Source organism: Lissotriton vulgaris, chromosome 6 (assembly GCF_964263255.1).
Source record: "Lissotriton vulgaris chromosome 6, aLisVul1.2, whole genome shotgun sequence".
Lineage (NCBI taxonomy): Eukaryota > Metazoa > Chordata > Amphibia > Caudata > Salamandridae > Lissotriton > Lissotriton vulgaris.
This window is the reverse complement of record NC_141694.1, coordinates 647,590,772-647,611,432: the sequence shown is the minus strand read 5'-3', so window position 1 is coordinate 647,611,432 and position 20,661 is coordinate 647,590,772. Positions and strand designations below refer to the sequence as shown.

General features: G+C 41.2%; 1 protein-coding gene across 1 annotated transcript in view; it reads right to left on the bottom strand.

Annotated features, from left to right (window-relative positions):
- Nucleotides 1-20,661, bottom strand: part of BACH2 (BACH transcriptional regulator 2) — a 614,689-nt gene that overhangs the window by 70,620 nt on the left and 523,408 nt on the right. The window contains exon 5 of the mRNA XM_086926645.1: nt 11,373-12,914. Coding sequence (XP_086782771.1) covers nt 11,373-12,914 — 1,542 coding nt within the window. The remainder of the gene's footprint in view (nt 1-11,372; nt 12,915-20,661) is intronic.

Sequence of the window (20,661 nt, the reverse complement as noted above, 5' to 3'; positions counted from 1 at the left end):
GGAAGCATGCCGACGTCACCGGAAATACACCCAAAGAGGGGTGACGCCGACGCCCACCTGGGCGACGAAAAAAAAACCAAAAAACAAAGAAAAGACTACGAATCCGGACCCAACCACAAGACCGTGGAATATGCACAGCATAGTGAATCCAGAAAGATTCACGCTGCAAAACCTGGTTTACTAGGCTAGGAATGAGAGAATCCTGGCTCTCCCATACTACAATCCCAAGCTGCGCTGAGATACTGTTAATACTCATTAGTGGGAATTTGTGTTTTGTTAGCTTCGCAAAGCTTAACAGACTCTTACGTGTCCTTCACATGTGCCCCTGAATTTGAGGCATTCATGGATTACATCCCGTCTTCACAAGCCCTTATTATTAGATTTAGGTTAGGGGTTATGATAATATCCCCCTTCACTAGTTCATGGTCTAAAAATGTTGCTGGCTTTACTTTATGTCCCATGGGCTATAACGGGCTATAACGACGTGGAAAATGACAAACAACTATTTTTTCTGAAGTGTTTATGTAAAGCAGTACGCCAGTTGGTTTGCTCCTCTCTGTCGGCTATTTAGACCTGTAAACAAACGCCATCCAAGCAGGGGCAGATTTACAAGCCCCTTGCATCATTTTTGCACCACTGTTGCGTCACTTTTTGTGACGCAGCAGTAGCGTAAAAATGCGGCCCATTTACAACGTGACGCATCTAGGGAGATGCGTCGCTTTGTAAAGTCCTGCGTCACATTATACCTGCATCAGGTATAATGTATGCAGGGTGGGCGTTCCAACGCAAAAAGGCCTTGAAGAAGTGACGCTGTGAAATCTACAAGATTTCACTGTACCACTTCTAGGATGCCACTGCGTCAAATGTTTACGCCTGCTTGAAGCAGGCGTAAGGAGTGACGCAGCACAATGAGGATAGGCCTCTCCGTGCATTGCTGGAGTTGTGTCGTGCTTGCGACACGACTCCAGCAATGCGTGACTTTTGCATTAACAGATGCGTCAGAATTTCTGACGCATCTGTCAATCCTTGCGCCATGGTGCATTGTATTGTAAATACAGTGCATCTATAGTGGCGCAAGGGTTTCTAAAGATGGCGCAGGGAAAGTGACGCATCTTTACAGATGCATCACATTCTTGTAAATCTACCCTAAGAGTGTCCAAGTCAGATAATGGGAGCAGTATTGAGTCCTCAATCTCAAAGCACTTAAGTTCAATTTGGCATATTAGGGTGAAATGTGTTGGTGAGAACGTATGGTTATATGGCCATTTTGTTTTATTCTATTAACGTTTTTAGACGATTTTATGCACTATGTATATCAATTTTAACCAAGTTTGAACATATCTGAGAATCATTTCTCAATTTGCAAGGCCTTATAACATCATCCCAGATGGCATAGTGGACCCAGCTTTGAGTGCCTTCTTTGTCTCACATTGAGGTTTTTGTGTTCAAGTACCAGAGATAGCATGGAGGTATAACAAATTGTAGTTGTTCTAAATGAATAAAGCATGATTTAAAATTGTTACTGTATGGACTTGAATGAACTATGGCCCTATTTTGTATGTTTTATGTTTTTTTACTTGTTTTATATCGTTCTTTTATGGTTCAATGAACCGAAATAAAGTTAATTAAGATGATAAGTTTAAAAATTCTTCAAACACAACGGAGAATGAGAGTTCTAATAAAGCTCAGGGTAAAAGGATTATGTCAACAAGACAGGCATCAATGTGAGGCATTTCAGATACTAAGGTTGGATGCAATCACTGTCAACGTACGAAGTTGAATCTTGGATTTACAGGACATTGTCTTCCCAGCTGCCCCTTCACCACCAGTCATTAAAATGCAGTGATTGGTTTGATTGAGGGCATTCTCATTAGGCATCTTTGCTGTAACATCATGTTGTTTTGGTACTGATCCCCACCACAACACACCTTGCTGAGGTAGCACTTATAATATCTCAAGCTGATCTCACTCCTGTCACGCTCCTTGGGCCAGATGTTGAATTACAGGATTATACGGTCCTGTTCCGTGCACTGATTGATACTGAAGCAAGAATTTCAGGTTTATATTTAAGGATGCAGATATGGTTTTAATTACGGGCCGGTTAAGGCAATTTCCTTCTTGTTGATGGAATTCCCACCTATAACCTTAGTGGGCCTTGTAACTCTCAAGTTAGAAGACATGTCTGATGATCCTACAGCAAACCTTAGTAGATCTCCGAAGCATCCATGACAATCACCCACTTTGCTCATGGCCTGATTCACAAACATGGTTATGTGCAATTTGATATTTCTCTAGAGTCTTCCTAAATTCTGACCCAACAGTACGTGCTCCAGTTGAGGTTAATTGCCTTCCACCAGATTTCATGCAGCGGGGTGGACTCAGTTTCCTTTTTTGATTTGCATTCATCTACTCTCTTATCAAGAGAAATGGGAGTTTATACAAAGTCATTAGACATGCAGATTAGTAGGGGAAACATCTGCCGTTTTCCGTGAACCCAGGATGTTCTTATTATTATTATTATATCTGATTTTGTTGAGCGCGCAGCTACCCATGGGTTTCCCGGCGCTAGAAGAACAGAAGTAAAAGAGGGCAAACTGGAGTGCAAGGAACAGGTTACAAAGAGAACAGCCAGGTTTTCACTCCTTTGCGGAACTTAAGATAACATGTTTCAGACCGCAAAGGGATGGGAAGCGAGTTCCAGAGCGTGGGTGCCAGGTAGGAGAAAGAGCGCCCACTAACTCTAGCACGCTTGAAACGGGGGACTGAGAATCTGCAGTGAGTGGAGGATCTAAGGGTGCGGGAGGGACAATATTGATGGACTAAGGTGGATAGATAGTGAGGGGATTTTCCAGCTTTGATACGGTGCATAAAGCATAGTGCTTTAAATTTGGACCTAGATTCTATGCGCAGCCAATGCAGGCTGCGCAGGGAAGAAGAGACTGAGGTTGTTCTAGGCAAATTACAAAGTAGACGGGCAGCCATGTTCTGAACCACTTGGAGCTTCCGGGTGACCTCCTTGCAGGCACCCAGAAGAAGTACATTACCGTAGTCCAGCCGCGATGTCACTAAGGCCTGGACCACTGACTTCTGGGTGTCTGGGGGAAGCATCCATGTGATCTTCCTCCGCCACCTGATGATGGTAGTACAGGTGGCTGAGACTTTAACCACATGTTGTCTCATGGATAACTGATTATCAAAGAGGACCCCAAGATTACGTGCTGTAGTTGCTGGGGCCGGCAATGGTCCCATTTGCTGAGGCCAATGTTGCGGGCCCCAGAGAGCGGAGTCCGGCCCAAACAGGAGTAGCTCCGTTTTGTCGCCATTCAGCTTCAGTTTGTTCGTCAGCATCCAATTGGCGATGTCAGTAAGCCCAGAACGAAGAGAAGAGGAAGGGGAGTGCTGATTAGAAGAAAGAGAGAAAATGATTTGAGTGTCATCATCATAAGAAAAAATAGAAAGTCCACACTGTCCAGACTTGTGTTTTCTTGACATTGGTATTTTACCTTAGCTGTGGTTATGGTCCTCTGCATCTTTTCCAAACCATTGTGTCTGTCTCAGATTAAACAACAAATATGTGACCATAGAACAATATTGACCAGTAACACAGACCCAGAGGCCCACTGAGGCCCAGAGGTGCTCTGGAATATAAACTTATGTGGTCGAAAATTCTTTCGGAGTTAAACAGCAGTCTTCTGAATAAATTACAAAAATCCGAAGCGCTTTTAACTATCTACTCCATAAGGTTGCTCTAATCCTGCTGGAATTTGATTAACTCACAACTGAAGAACATATGGAACGTTTTACAGACCGCAATATTTGTGATTTTTGGGTAATATATGGAACGTCAACTTTTGCAACTCATTCTGTGCATTCACTAGACTGGAATTTTCCCTAGAAACTGCTGCTTTCTCTTGTTTTGATATTCCAAATAGAGAAGCATGTGCATCAGCATGGGATTAAGTGGACCTTTTCTGTAGGAAGGCAAGATATCTTATAGTAGCCGAACATGTTTTACAGTCTGATCAGTGGCTCGAGCCTAGCCTGTAGATGGCCTGAGGCAGCTACTGACACTTATTCACACTTCTCTGCCGGTAATCTTGTTTCTTGGTGAGTGAAAGTCAAGTGAGATTTGGATTTACAGTAAAGCATATCATGCATGATTTACTCACACATGCAGGTATGGTTTAATTTTAGGGAGATTTACCATTGGGTTCTTAAAGGATCAAGGCTTAGGTATTTGCATAAATAGTGCCAAACGTCAATCACTTAACATCCCAGAGGTCATGACTCCTTGCCAACAACCCCATTGAGTGGATCCAGCACCCACATATCATGTTTCGATCTACAGGGGTGCCTTCATTCACATGGATTTTCTTAGTCAACTTGAGACTGATTTGCTAAGCGTTTGCGTTGAGCTTGGATCTGGGGACTTCACACTTGAGTTAGAGTTCATCTGTGACATGGCCTCCTCCCCTTCTAGTAAGTGAATACAACACTGATATTTATAGTAAAAGAGAAATGCATTTCCACAGGCTAATATGGTTGACTCACTAGTTGGCTAGTGCCTTGATTTGATTCCACTATTAAGAACCACAAGGACAAACGCTATAACCAGTTTCTTTTTGTATTCTTCTATTTTTACCCTCAAACATTTTGTGGATTCTTTCTAGATTTCTGCCTTACATTCTATGTCTCTTGGCTGCACAGCATTTCTTGCTGATTCCCGCAATCCGCAGCAACTCTTGCTTGCATTGTAAATTTTAAGCTGCCTTCGTTCTATGGCCAACTGGTTTTAAAGTGTGAAAGCTCTGCTTGAGCAAATTAAAACTCTCATCTCTAGTTTGTCAGTGATGCTTTAAAAATCCTTACTCAATCAATTTGAGTAGTGCTGCTTATGACCAAGAGCAAACTTTTTATTTTAATGGCATAACGGTTAGCCAGCAATCAAGTGGGCATCAAAGTATTTTATAATCTAAATAATATAAATATTGTCAAACTTTAATTAGGAATTTAGTTTGCAGTGTCATTAAAAACCTTTGAACAACATACATTAAAAGAAAGAATGAACTCTTTTATAGATTTCTATATATGGGTTAAACTCTGGGTGTATCTAGGAGTGCCAAACTTGAAGCACAAAACTTCAGATAGTCGATATGTACTGGAGAGTAGGCCTAATATTGCTAACTTCTATACACTACAATTGTGGCCCTCATAAATGTTGGCTCAATAAACACAAAAGTTTTGTAGGTTATAGTGAATAACTAATACTGTATCACAAGACCTCACAGGACATCCGAGCAGACACTGACAGCCTGATTCATCATAGGGAAGTTTTGCGAGTCTGAAATAGCAAATCATAAGGAATCGCTATTCCAGACTCGCAAAACGGGATTCATGTAGGAATAGCAATATTTTTTGCGATTCCTACAGATTCCTTATTTGCGATTAGCTAATTGCTAATCGCAAATAAGGAATAACTCCCCATTCATTCCTATGGGCCTAAAGGCCCATAGGAATGCATTTAGGAGTCATTCCTAATTTGCGATTAGCAATTAACTAATCGCAAATGAGATTGCGATTTCAAGAGTGCAGGGGTGTCCAAAGGACACCCTGTAACATCCCTGAAATGTCAAATTACACAGATGTTACACACACACGTCTAAAAGACATGTGTGTGTGTAACATGCAACTTAGAAAAATGCTTTTAAAAGCATTTTTCTAAGTTTTCGCTATTTACCACGAGGTTTGACCTCGCGGTAAATAGCGGCCCAAAATTGCGATTTCGCAATTTGAAAATGGATGATGAATTGCATTTAAGGAATCTCAAATAGAGATTCCTTAAATGTAATTCCTCGCAAATTTGCGAATTCGCTATTACCGATTTTTGCATTTGGGATGATGAATCCCAAATGCAAAAAATGCGCTCGCAAAGGGCCAGATTCTGAGAATCTGGCCCTTTGCAAGCGCAATTCTCCTTCATGAATCAGGCAGTCAGAGTGGAACTTAGGAGCTCAAAGCAAGAAATCGCTTTGCATACACAGATCATCATGCTGCATGAAATGGAGCTTCTACAATAATTCAAGTGGACATAATCACTAAAGACTAAATATATTGGTATATTGAGAGCTACATAAATTAATGGAACATGAGCCACATAAATTAATGAATATTATGCACCACCTAACACAACCTCACGTGGTACTTGAGACCATAATCACAAATTCTGTCTTGTCAGGATTACATTTTCCCAACTTCTGCTCCCCAGATGATCTTCACCACATCAGTCAACAAGGAATTTTGCACAACTGGGCTCTTACAATAGGTTACATATCTGTAAAACCTGCATATTATTTGCACTTTAGATTATGCCACTGAATGATGGCTACCAACAGTTACACATTCACAATTAAGAACAGGTTCCAGTATATCATCTCACACATAATCCCAAATGGAGAAAGTGCCTGAGGAAACACAAGAGAACCTTTTGCTACTTTCCGGGTTGTCCTTCATAGAACCATGACAGTCCAATGTACAGCTATCTCCCCCTGTAGCCCCTCTCAAATAATCTCACCCATTTCAGCAGATGCCAAAACAACACAAAATCATGAACTGTGCCTACAGATGGAACACTTACCGACACAAGTATAACAAGACTGCCCCATGTCATCATCTCCCAAAATAACAATCAGATAGTGAGACTGGCACAGACTATACTAACATTAGTATGGAGACCAACATTAAATAATATTCAGATTTAATCACTAAAACACAGTTCAGACTGAACTGAGAGGGGAAAAATTCATCGCAATATCCATTCCCACTGCCCCCCTGAAATCAAGAAGTGTAAAAACCAATCACATAACCAAATTAGAACTAAAAAACAACCAGAAGAACAATGTTGCTTGGCACACCTTATGCAAAGAGATCATCTTTAAAATCTCATTCTGCTGACACCGCACCTCACTGGACTAAACACCACCAATCCCACACTTCCTGATGCTGGTCAGAGGGGTTGTGGTGAGGTGGGTTCCCTATTGCACATCCTATGGTCCTGTACCCTGCTGGGACATTTCTGGGATAAGGTCTTTGTGGCAAAATGAAGATCCAAATCAGGAACACGTGTTGAACAAAGCCAAGGTTTATTTTCATAAGATAATGAACAAACCACAGTCTTCTCTGACATCGCCCAGACCCACAGCTACTACACCAACATATAAGCTCTGGCTACATAAATTAATGGAACTACTGGGACATGAGAAACTAGAGCACGACCTAGCAGATAAATCTCAACTTTTTAACAAGTTATGGACCCTGGACCGATCTTATTTAAACAAGGACAACACAGACTCAAGCTGCCCGCAATCTTTGAGGACTTTGGGACATATTGATCACACTATTGTTTCCTGGTTTGGAATGATTGAGGCCTAAGAAGACTGATATGTAATGGAACTCTTAACTGTATGCATGAGTGGTTTAGGGTGGAGGGGTGGTGATTTGAGGTTCAGGGCGTTGGGGGTTTGTTATCATTGGATGCCGTCAAAGGATTGTGATTTCTTTTGTTAAGTTGTCTTGCGCAGGAAAATAATAAACACTATTGAAACTAAAACATTTTTTTTTAAACCCAGATAAAAAACAATTTGGATTAGGAGTGCACAACTGTACAACTTTGCAAGCCCAGATCTGAGGAATCAACTAAACCTGGCTACACTCAAAAATTAAAACTTTTAGGACAAGTATCTTCTTGGAGGTGTTCCCTGCCATTTCTAATTTCGATGCCTCCTTCGATACAAGGATCCATCAAACAAGAATAAAGTCCAAACATCTTAGAAGCCACGATCTTAAAAGATGAAGACTTGTCTCCCCTATCCAGGAGTTTAAAAAAACTCCTAATGCAACGAAGAAGAGACTCACATGGTGGATTTTTTGGGTACAAGCCACCAATTTACATCACAATTAAATAGATAAAAGACATAGGGAAATATTGGACTTGAGCCCTCGTGGCTGTGACAGGCAGGATCCAAGCCTCACACTTTTTGATGATTGCACAACATATTATTGCAGATTGCAACTGCATCACTAGCATACAGTAGGACATGGGATCTACAGAACCCAGCTCTGATGACCTGACTCCCTCTCTGGATAGGTGTGGAACAGCAGCTTAAATGTATAACAAAACGTGTTTTGGTTACTAGAAAAAGAAAAACATCCGAAAAGGTTGTAGATCCTGATTTTATGGATCAGAATCAGGATCTAGCGTTTTGTACATATCACTGTGATTTCCTTATGGAGAAAATTTGGAGAAATATACCATCACTGATTTTAGACCTAGATGGTGTTCACAGTTTAGGAAATGTGCTTTAAGGAGCCGAAAGGACCAGGTCACTGAGGCTGATGCGATATGTTTTGACATCGTGAACATTTTCTAGAATAAAAAAATAACACTGTGACAATCCAATCCTTTCATATCTGTTTTTGTGTTAAAGAGAAACATATTCAATTCCGACGCTGCATTGATCACACTCCGAACAATGGAAGTTAAAGCTCTTAAAACTTCTTGTTCTTCACATTTTCCTCAATGTAAAAACTTTGGATAAGACTTAACTTCCTGAACTAATTAAGATTTGACAAGAGGTTGGTTACTATATCACCTACATTGATGGGCTACAGGTGGACAGAAATTAGTACCTGTTGAAGTTCCCACTGTATGACATTTGAGGCAGCTCTTCATTGGTCTTTTATTGGCAAGACTGCTTTCAAAACAAAGGGCGCAGGGAAATGGCCGCATGGACAGACGTTCTGCAAAGATACTGCCCCAGGGTAGGTCAAAGGGATTGCATCACCCAACAGACAGGTGGTGGACTTAGTAAAAAAACACAAATCAATGTGATGAACTTTCCCCTGCATTCAAGAGATAAACTCAGACGGTAACCTGTACTTTGCCCACGTCTAATCAAAACAACAAAACGTGACTGGGCAATGTGAGCTGACTTCCACTTGGGAATGCGTATTCAAACAATCTGAGCTGGCTTCCACTTGTGAAGTTTCAAAGTAGTCGAAATCTACAGAATCTCTACTGAGTTCATGAGCAGTTATGTTATAGGCCATTATTTAGGGCCAATTTGCCATTAACAAGGACTTGTAGCGATATCCGGGGGTGCCTTTCCCCACAGTTTCAAAGATTTTATCTCAGACTAGAGTCAGAGTCATGCGTATTTTGTTTCGGCCTTCATTTGGGACAAAGTGATGTAGTATAGGTTGACTGGTGTGTGCGGTTGGGTGTTGGATTCATGTGCGAAAGGAAGATCTATGGTCATTTTGGATGGGTGGCAGGTTCTAACTTATTGGGTTTTAGGTGTGTACTTTCGAAGCTGGAGAGAAGTGAATGGATGGCTACACCAACTGCTTATGCATCTGATAGGTCATGCCCATTTCCTAGCAGTCTGAGAGCGTACAACACATCTATAATAATCCCACAAAATGGCACCCTACAACTAATAATACTTGAATGCCACAATGAATGTGAATAAATTATTCTGCAATCAAGTTTTTTTTATTTATCTTCCCTCAAGCTCAATTTGACCCCAATTGTCTTCTTTACTGTAACCCTTGCCCTAGTGCATAACTTACTTAACTAACCCTTAAATAAACCTTACGTCTAACCGCAACTGTCCCTCTTCAACTTAAGTGTAACTCTCATCGCACTCATAAATTATCTATGACCCAACACCCATGCAAACTTCATACCCTAGTAGTAAGAGTAACTGAAACCATATGGAAGCTCTTTATCTTATGTTAGCTTAAACAATAATAATTGTTAAACCTTTATAGAGCACATGGCTGCCCCAGCAAGGCTTCTAAGGGCTAACTAAGCCTGCTACCTGAAAACAGATAGTTCATAGCTCCAAAGAGCCAGATTATAAGCAACTTCTTAAAATGGTCCCACTGGGGCTCATGCGTGACAGGAGTGGGAGATAATCCCAGAGTTTGGCAGCTAGTACTTGAAAGGAGCGACTGTCCGTATGGGCTCTGCTCGCACTTGGTACATAAGAAAGCCTGCGATTGGCTGACCGTAGGGCCCTAGTCTGGTTGTAGGTTAACACATAGACCTCTTTGCTACAATATGAATAGCCTGAATTTTTTTTTCCAATGACATATCGTGAGGGGCGAATATCTGGAATGGTTTTCTGTGATCTGGATATTTTTAACATAATATAACCTGGTTTGACCGTGGTGTTGCTGGCTATCTGTATGTATGAGCTATACTTAAGATTTGTGTGATGTTCTGTCAGATGTGGTCTTGTATTTGTGACCGATATGTCTTCTTAGTGTTGTTAGTGTCCAATATTTGTTGTGAACCGATATATGCTGAACGGTCTCTATAATGCATTTCGTGTGTGACGGATAGTGCACTAAGTACTGACCAGATACCCAGCCTTATGGCATATCTGTGCTCTGGTGGATGTTTGTCAAATGTTCCGTTTTCCAAGCATTAAGTTAGTAAGAAATTTAATGCGGTGTTTCTGTGCATCATATTTTGGTGGTTAATAATATTGGGAGCTATATGGGCGCTTTCAATGTGGTATATATTTGTGCAGTGTTAGGTGCATGTGCAGCGCTCTATCTAATATGCTCTTTGGGGGATTCTTTTCTAACACACCTTGTTGGCTAGTGCCGTTGGGAGTAACGTGGAACAAAACTACATGCGCAAGCCTGTGCTCTGTTCTATATAAGTGAAACTTGATGCCTACTGCATTCTACCGGACACTTTGTGGCATATCTTGGTGGGAAATGCAGCTGGGTTCAATGCGATCTCCGTTGATATGTGCTGTACTGGATGTTTAATGTGGTCTGCCGGATGTTTGTTTTTAGGTTTCTTACTGGCTAGTCCTCTTAGGAGCAATGCAATAGCCTACTACAAAGCTTATCTATGGTGTGGTGTTGAAAAGTAGTCTCTAAAATGTGAAAGTGCAGACAAAGGAAAACACTTCAAATAGCCGTTTTGTTTCTCTGCTGTCATAAGTATGAAACATGGGTACAAATGATGGACTTACCGTACTGAAAACACATACACTCACGTTCAAAGGCAGCTGACAATGCCTACCAGCAGAACATTTGTAACATTCTAGTGTGTGCATCTGAAACTTGTAATACCTTCCAAGCACTTTTAAATAACCATCCACAGTCCTTGCTAGATAGATGGTTTGTTCAGGATGCAAGGAGTTTAAAATGCACTCACACCTTTCGCTCTGTCTGTGAGGCAGCCTTGGAGAAGGAAAATTCACACACAGGAGGATGAGGCTAGGAGAGCACAATGAGAGCTAGCTTGTCTGTGGAAGTATGTCTGTGCATGCAATGCCATCTGAATTTCTTACCTCAGGTCCCCGGTCCTGTGTAGGACAAGACTCGCTATCTGCTTCAGAGAAGGACCCAGATTCATCGCTGGAGTTCGTCCCATAAGATTGCTCACATTTAATCTGGGGTCGGACTTGGTTGAAGAGTGTGTCCCCCATCATGCCCGTCTCTTGATGGTCAGCAGCCAGGAACCGGGGTCCTTGCGAACAGGGAGAGGAGGAGAACTCGCACAGCGGGAGGCTGCAGGGAGAGCCACCGCTGCCATCTTCTGCGTATGAGTAGGAGGAGCAAGAGCTAGATGTTCGCGTTCGTGTCTCTAGTGGGGGAGACCGGGGGCAGACTTTGATTGGCACTGGGCAGCTCGTGTTTGGCCGCATCCTTCCAGGCAAGTGATCGGAGAGTAATCCGCTGTGGCAATAGGTATGCGAGCTGGGAAGTGATTGGCTAGCTCCTGCCCAAAGACCCTTTGGCAAATGCTCAGGAAGTTCTTTGTCCAAGCTGTTCACACCAGGGTAGGACTGCACTGGGGTGCCTATTTGGTCACAAGCACTTGATGAGAAAATAACACTCCTTCGGTCCAGTTCACCTTCCTGCTTACAGACCGGTTCAAACCCAAGCCCTTTGAGGGGTGACCCCACCGTGAAGTTGGTTGCATCCCTTTGAGGTGTGCGGGACCCCCTATAATTACCAGTGAAAGGGCCGTGGTCCGTTTTATGGTCACCCTGAGTTGCTCCTTTATCCACGGGGCAAGATGGGCTCCTGACAAATCGCTCCTGGGAAGAACTATGAAATCCGACCAACTCTACCCCTTTTGTCCTCTTGAAGAATGATCTTAAACAGGATGGGGAGGAACCACTTTTTGAGCTATTGATGCAAGTTGGACTGGGCTGCTTTCTGTCCATTTCCATGTCTCCTTCTTTTTCCCTGATTTCAGACTCATCTGCAGACAAGCAAAGAGTTATGCTCTCCTCGTCATTCTCCTCAGTCTGAGGTTCGGTCTTAATATGGGCCAGAGGCAGTCCCGGCGCGAGGCCATTGCCAGGACTCGTGTCAACTAATGTGCTTGGAAAACCTGAGGTACTAGTGTGTGAGGCGTCATAGATATTCTTGGTACAAGCCAGCTGGTATTTCTTATATCTCGGGTACCGCGTCACGGGGTCTTTGTCTGCAGGCCCCTTGCCATCTTTCTGCATCTCGGAGTTGGGCAGCATGTCTTCCTCCTTATCCGCCAACCTGCTCGTGGGCTCAGAGCTGAAAGGCTCCAGGTCCACTTTGTCCCTGGGGCAAGATATTTTGGAGGTTTCAGACTCCATGGTCTCCTCCTCGCCATCAGAGATTTCTTCCTCCTGCATTTTCTGGCAGAACGTGTCTTTTTTGCACAGTAACAAGCCATCCTCATGATTCAGAAGCTGTGTCTGGAGAAAGCGGAAGCAGGAGTCTTCCAGGTTGTGCATGCGCAGGAATTCAGCACAGCGGATGACCTCCTGGATGTTTTCTCTGCTGAGTAACAGCTTAGCAGTGTAGGCAAACTGTAACAATGGACCAAATCCCCTGGCTGTGACCTGCAAAAAAGAGGGAAATTGCCAGCATTAGTATCAGCACTGCTATTGTTCCAAGTCCCTCAAGTGTAGTTAGACAACCTGACAGCTCTACTGTGCCCAGATAAATACTGGAAAGTATCAGCTGATCTTCATCGTGGCCGAAGCCATACTACTTACATTAACGAGTGCCGCCTCCATTTAGGATGCTGCTTTTACATTTAGCATTCCCAAGGTGATAACAACAAGCCCAATTAAGTGGCTCGTTAGAAGGGTGGTGATTTATCTATGCTGCTTGAAGAACACACTTTAGAAACAACCATTCATCATGCAAACCATGAAACGATAACATGCACAGTTATTATAACAAAGAATGAGATGCATAGCCACCAACAAACAACCGATCACTTTTAATGTAAGTTTACTATTTTTTTGCTATTCACAAACTACGAGTGTAGTTTTACGTGTAGTATCTTTACCACTTCAGTGACTATCTTTTTATGCGCGGAGTTCTCCACAGTTGTAAAGCTACTACACTAAAACTACACTCGTAATTTGTGAATTGCAATAAAATAGAAAACTTACAGCAAAAGTGTAAGTATACTTTTGTGAATAAGGCCCCATGAGTCTTATGTTACGTTAGCTCCTCTACCACAGATTTCTCTTGGAGAGCCTACATTTTATACCTTGGAGAGCAGAGCAAAGAAGAACATGTAAGAGATCTTAAACCTTTGCCATTAAATGCAACAAAATGGTACATGTTCCAGCAATTTAACAAACAAACTTAGCGGAAGTTGGACTCCATTTCTACTTACCTGGTTGCAAAATCAAATGTTTAGCAATTTCGCCCACAGCTTTGCCCCAGGTTTTTGACCACCCCTTGTAAATAGGCATTCACACCTCACTCTATGAAGAACGGTTAGCAGTGGGGACAGACATGGGTGCTACAGGGGTTGCAGCTGCGCCTTTATCAATATAATCTGTTACAATACACTTGGTGTGGGCTTCCCTCTTTGGACTCAAATCTGTGGACCTTTTTATGTGTGAAAGGAATAGGCATGTATAGCAGTAGGGGGAAGAGTTTCAGAGTGTCCCGACTGGGCACCTGTAAGCAGACCCATACCATGCTCTTGGCTTCACTATTACACTTGAATCCTACCTCACTACATCTCGAGACAGAACAGAGTTTTGAAGGGGCTGGGTTTCAACCCATACTTGCTAAGCCACTTTAGTCAGAGAATCCCTTCCTTCTTTCCAAAAAGCCACAGACAAACATTACAGGAAGTGATGTTTTTGTTGTGAGGTGCCATTATTGACATATCCTGCAAGAAATATGTATCTCCTTTTCTGTTACCTTTTTAACCCTACACAGCGTGATAAGCATACATGATCGGTGCCTTTAAACATTTAGGGCCCACCCGAGAGACAGCCAGACTTGTAATAAAGCCCTTAGAGACTAGACCAATCACTATTTGCAATGACCCTACAAAAATCTAGGCCTGTGATGATTTTCCCATGTCTGTTTGAGCTTTCCTGGGAAACTCCCACATTGCTCATAACAGTCCATCTCAGGGATTCACAAGACTACAAGCACCACAGCCAGAGCTATGCATCAAGAACATCAATTTGGGATAGCCAGGGGTAGCAGGTGCCACACTTTGGTATCTTCGACTCTGCTATTGCTATCCCTGGTCACGATAGTCAAGTGGACAGAGGCAGTACCAGAGAGTAATTCTAAAAGCTCAAATTACTTTCTGTAACTGCCCTTACTCTAAACCATGGGTACACACAAACATTTTCCCAGGGGGCGCAAAGTATGGTCTTTGGTGTAACCGAGGGCCACACTGATGCCAACAGGTGAGGAGGGGGTTGTGAAGTGGGTGTAGGGGAAGCAAAGCATGTATATTTATTGGCTGAACTCAATTGCGCAATGTGCAACCAGAAAACTTGGGATACATCCAAGCTTCCACACTTGATCAAAATGTGCGACCTTGGGCAATTGCTTTATTTCCGTTTCCCTCCTTTTTCTTCATTATTACATATTAAAGGACCTCAAAATATATTACTTCAGGATGCGTGCTGTACAAAACCATCTCCTATGCTTCGATGTAATCACTAATGGTATTGTTATTGGGGTGGGGGTGAAAAGCATGAACATTTCTAAATTCATGTTTCAAAAACATCACTTAAAAAAATACTGCTGAATGCACTGCTATAATTTGATTTACTATGGTGAAATAGTTCTACAGGTCAATGTAAAAACACTTTTTCAAATTTTCAAGACTATCATATTTTTACATGTTTGCGGTCTTTAAAAATGAAGGTGTTCCTAAAGTTAAGGGCCTAGTTACTTCCTTTTGTTTAACTACAAATAACCTTTAAATGAGTGCTTGCTATAGATTTAAAAAAATGTTTGAATGTTTAGTGCTGAGTTGAGTAACAGCAGCCCAGTGCTGCTGCTGCTCAGGGGCCTGCATGTAAAGGTCAGGAGGTCCCGGGCCGTATCATTGCTCTCAACTATAAGCAGCAAATAGGAGGTTGTTGACATGCTAGGGGTGAGGCAAGAGATATACTCTAATGTCATTCTGGGTTAAACTTGAGTGAAGACACATGTGAAAACTGGCAATTTTGAATTAATATCCATCGCAATGATCAAGATCATTTTCGGCTTGTACCCGACAGCATAATTTGGTCACCCAGCAGTGTCTCTGGATCTAAGGACCAATCCTTACACTTCGGGAGGTGTGTCAATATTGTTCCTAGGTAACATCGAATGGCTGTCACGCAACTGACTAAAGAAGCAGCTTTCAAATTCAGTTTTAGTTTGCCATAGTCGAGGGCCACTTGGTTTAGCCTAGGCCTGATGTTTTCAAGCTTCTGTGTGAGTTAATAAGGCGCGTTAGTAAGGATAGGAAATCTTAGCAGGCTTCGAAAAATCTACTCACCCACTCGCTATGGCGAGCTAGATTTTATCAGGTCGAGCTATTTTTAGGACTTACTCGTCCATCCTATTGAGTGAATTTAAGCTAAAAAGTAACAGGTGTTCTGAGCATTCAGAAAGTGAATGATTAATAAAGATTGTTTAAATCTTGTTTTTATCTTGACACATTTGCTGCTGTCTGTTAAAGGACAGAGGTCAAATGTCAACCTTTTTTTTTCAGATTGCTGCTCATCTCATCCTGGAAAATTATGTTTACTTTTCTCTCTCTCAATACATTTAAAGGTTTTGTCAAGTGAGCTGTCTGACAATCGTAAAAATAAAAAGCTGTAAGATGTTAGTTTTTTCTAACATATTTAAATAGCTTATAAATGGACAGTAGAAAAAAATTCATAATATATCAGGAATTACAAAAGCACTTTTTGTTTGTAATTCAGAAGTGTAATGCAAACAAGATTTAAATAGGAGCAAAACAAATAAGAACAATTTACCTGGTGATGTGCACATGACAAATATTTGCAGAATCTTGATTTCCAAACATTATTGTTTGTACACTATATAGTTTTATCAGAAAAATTGCATGCTGCAAGTCAGTGAGAAAGTTTGTGGACATTTCAATGGAAACATCTGCTGACTGCAAATGACAGTGTGCTACCACTTCATGCTTTAGTTAAGTATTTATTAAAAAGTAAAAATGTTTAAACATAATTTGAGAAATTGCTGGCCCCACCCAGATGACCATGCTGTTAATGAACTAAGAAGTAGGTCAGGGGTCACATATATCCTAGATGTGGCCAGATTTGTATTATATATGGGGCAACATTTTAATCTATTAAATCAAACAAATGATTTTTTTTCAGCACACATGCTGAACTTGCACATTTAAAGGTGCTCTGATATGGGCTAATGAAGAAAATGGCAGCTCAGTGAATTTAAATATTTGCCCAGGATCACAGAATTTGAAACTAGTTTACAAATCAAGAGCATTACAATTAGGGCTAGTAGAATATTTTAGTCACTAGACTTGGAGGTCTAGTAACAATTTTATGATTTTTGTTTTGCTTAAGGAACATCCAAAATCTCTGTTACCAGTTAAGCAAGGCTGATTGGCTATCTGCAAAATTACTTCATGTATCCTCTTTACTAGTGACTGAATCTATTAAGTCAAAATGATGAAAAGCTGAATTGGGAAAGCTTTAGTCGCATGAAACCAGACTGATTTAACCTCAAATGCATGAAATGTTGAGCTCCACAATTTCTTTATTGCTAAAAATTGCACGTTTTTCATCAAAATGAAAAGGACCTATATTAAATCCTAGGTCTGACAAAAGGACAATATCAAATAAAACTTACAAATGTCCAACAGTTTTAAAAAATACAAAAGGGAGGATTTAAAGGATAAATTAGGTAAGAATCAAATATGGGGAAGAGGGAAGTTAAAAAAGCAAGGTCTATTTTTTCTGTTGCTACCACAATAAAGGGACAGAGTTCAAGTGTTGGAAGATAAGAAGGGAGGAAGAAGCATACACACACACAAGTTTGCAGGCAAGCACATGCGTAAATGTATAAACAGTACATGGGAGCAGAAGAGAAAAGGGGTATAAGTCTGAAAGACATGGACAAACAGGAGATATGAACAAGGGCAATGAGATTGCAAAATACCAACGATCCCCAAAGACTGCAAAAAATAAGACTAGATAGAAGAAGTCAGAAGGGAAGGTAAACAAAAAATATAAATAAAAGGAGCAGGGCTCCTTCTCTTCTTTGCATTGGAAAAAAATTAATCTATTGAACAAAATAAGCATAAACTGTTTCGTCAACATGGCCAATGCAACCAAAACCAAAATATGTTTTGGAGAAATGGATTTGTAAGGACAATCTTAAAAAATGAACTTCAAGTTGCTCATATTGGTTTTCTGCTGAGCCCCTAGAGGTGAATGAGTCAATAAACTAATAGGAGGAGCCAAGCCAAAGCTGAGCTAGTGGCCTGGTTTGGCTCTAAGAGTCTATGCATCAACTGAGCCCTGAAAATATGTATCATGGAGATCCTGCAACAAACATCATGTAAACATATGTTAAAGTCTCCTCAAAATTTAAAAAAGTGTATTTATTTAACCTGCGGAATCCTTCCACCTTAGTATATCATACTATATCACTGCATTGAGAGGCATTTAGAGATAGTTTTAGACATGAACATAGCAACCTACATGCCCCTCCCACAATGCCATTAGGGAACTAAAAGGCAAGACGGAATACACCTGGACCCTATTTGAGCACCATTGAAGTCTATTAAATCAAGCACAAGGGTGTTTTACACATTTCACATACTGAACTCAAGTATTTGAAGGTGTCTCATACATGATAAGGAAGAAAAAGGAGTATTGGCAAAATAAAATATTCACCTAGGATCACACAATTTGGTCACACAGGGGAGTCAAAATCTTCTGGTTTCACATTGTGCAATTCAGCCACTAGAATGGCATCTCTTTCTCTCTTCTGTTTTAAATGAAAGGTTATTTTCCGTTATCTTGGCAAGCAGAAGCCACCTGAAAGCTTGCCTTGTTTTTGGGCTCCAGGAACCAAAAGGTCCTCGAACTGAGTCAGAGTCAGGCATCTGGCTTGACAATCTCTGTGAATACCGAGTACCTAGGAGTTGTGTAGGGATTCTAGGACCATATTCAGTTCACCTCCTTGCTTCTGGTGACGTTTAGCATTGGTTTGTAGGACGTCTGCTAAAAAACATTGTACACAAAAGCCCACAACAAAATGTCAGAGCCTTATAGCTGCTACAACAACTCATAAACAACTGCTTTAACACTCCCTGAAAATTTATTTAACAGTAATTGTATTTTTCAACAAACCAAGTGGGTGGGGTGGTAAAAAATATAACACAATTAACATTTTAGAATGACTGTATTACTTCTAACTAAACACAATAAATAAGAACTCAATGCTGTGTCTATACATTAAGCATATCAAGTGTAGAATCTGGACTTTAAAAATATATATCTTTTTTTAGCGTCCAATGGCTTCTCAGATAGTGTAAATGCAAACCTTCCATGGCAGAGCATTGCTTACATTTTAAAGACACAGCCCCATTGAAAGATAAAAATTCACATAAAACAAGAGATGCAAAGCATAGTTTTAATCTTCCTTAAAGTTCCTATTTGAGCATAAACAACCCCAAATGGTATTGCATTGCATTATATGGCACGTACTACCCTGACAAGTTGCTCCAGCACTTTACGGCGAGTAGCAAGCCACTCTGGAACCCAATTTTAGTTGTTAATCCAGTGTTTTTTTTACTGGGATTAGCATTGTGCTCTCAAAGAAACCATTCCATGCATTTAACCCAATTTATATGTGGTCGATTAAATTAATAGGAGATAGGCGTGATGATTTGTGGGGGCTATGTTACTTTAGGCATATGGTTAGTGGGACGACTATACAGGCTGCAGAGTAAGTAAACATGTTGCAGGGCTAAGGTTCCAAAGAGGGAGTGATTGTGATCTATGAAATGAGGTGAAGGAGATTTGCAGAAATACAACAAAAGTGATTAAGGCAAACGGGTGTGAATTAAGCATGGACGATATTTAAATTACTCTGGTATAATTTGCGTAATATTACGCCATTATGCCACTTTGCGTAGCTATGCACCATGGTAAAAATGTACTGCTAATGGCATCATTTACTGCAAAACACATGAGAACAATAGAACACAAGTGGCTGTTGTTTGCAATGCTTAGTTGAAATGCATCCTTGCATCAAAAAGTTGACGCTAGGACGCATTTTGCTCTCACCGATAGAGCAAAATAATGGATTTGCATTTCACATAATTATGCATAATTGCTTATTTATGCAAAAGCAAATCATGCATATTTTGAACACCTATAACCATACTTCGAACTGTGTAAGAAGAGGGTCCTTTGATTTGGATCCCGGGTGGAGCTATTGTGCCTCTTCGAGGAACTGGGGGGAGCACGTTCCGAGAGGGGTGGCTTGTTTCGTGGCAGCGAGAGATACCGCTCGCCAGTGGAAGTAGCCTTCGCCCCTGCTGTAGTCATGGCAAAGAGGGGTTGACTGGTGCGCACATCAGGAGAAGCCAATATACGAGGCACGGGGTGCTCCAAAAACATGATAAATTTGGAGGAGGTGGTGGGCATATTATTGGATACCAGGTTGTTTGAGAGGACTACCAAATTCAATATTGTAATCCAAAGCTGCTACAGAAATGATAATTGTGTAGCTGTGCATGATGCGTGTACCATTAAACATAATAAAATTTGGTTGTCAAAAAAGAGGGTCCGTCCATACAGATAAAGGGGAGGCAACAACCGAAAGTTTTAATACAGGGTTAATTATTCATGCGGGTTTTAGGGATACAGATGAGGCTTTTTGAGACAGCATGCAATCTCAGTATGTAAAAATGTAGGAAGAAACAGGTGTTTAAGAGGTATTAAAAAACAAACGTTACAACTTTTACTTCTGTAAAGTGTTATGGTTAATGCTACGAAAAAAACTGGACTAAATCGTGCGTGGGGCTACTCAGAGATACAACCCCATGTCGCACTTGTTTAGAAAGGGCATCTGTGCAGTTCTGCTAAAATACATTTCAACTCCCCTCGGCATCCTTCGTTTGCTATAGTGCTAACAGCTGCTGTGCAACAGGGGATTCGCTATATTTATTTTGCACTGCTGGTCTGCTATAAAAATCCCCTTCAGCACATTAATATCTAGTTACATTTGCTCTTGTTGCTCAAGTTGAGCAGGGCGTCATTACTTGCGCGAATACATAACAAATGACATCGAAGTGGAGACCCAAAGAAACCACTA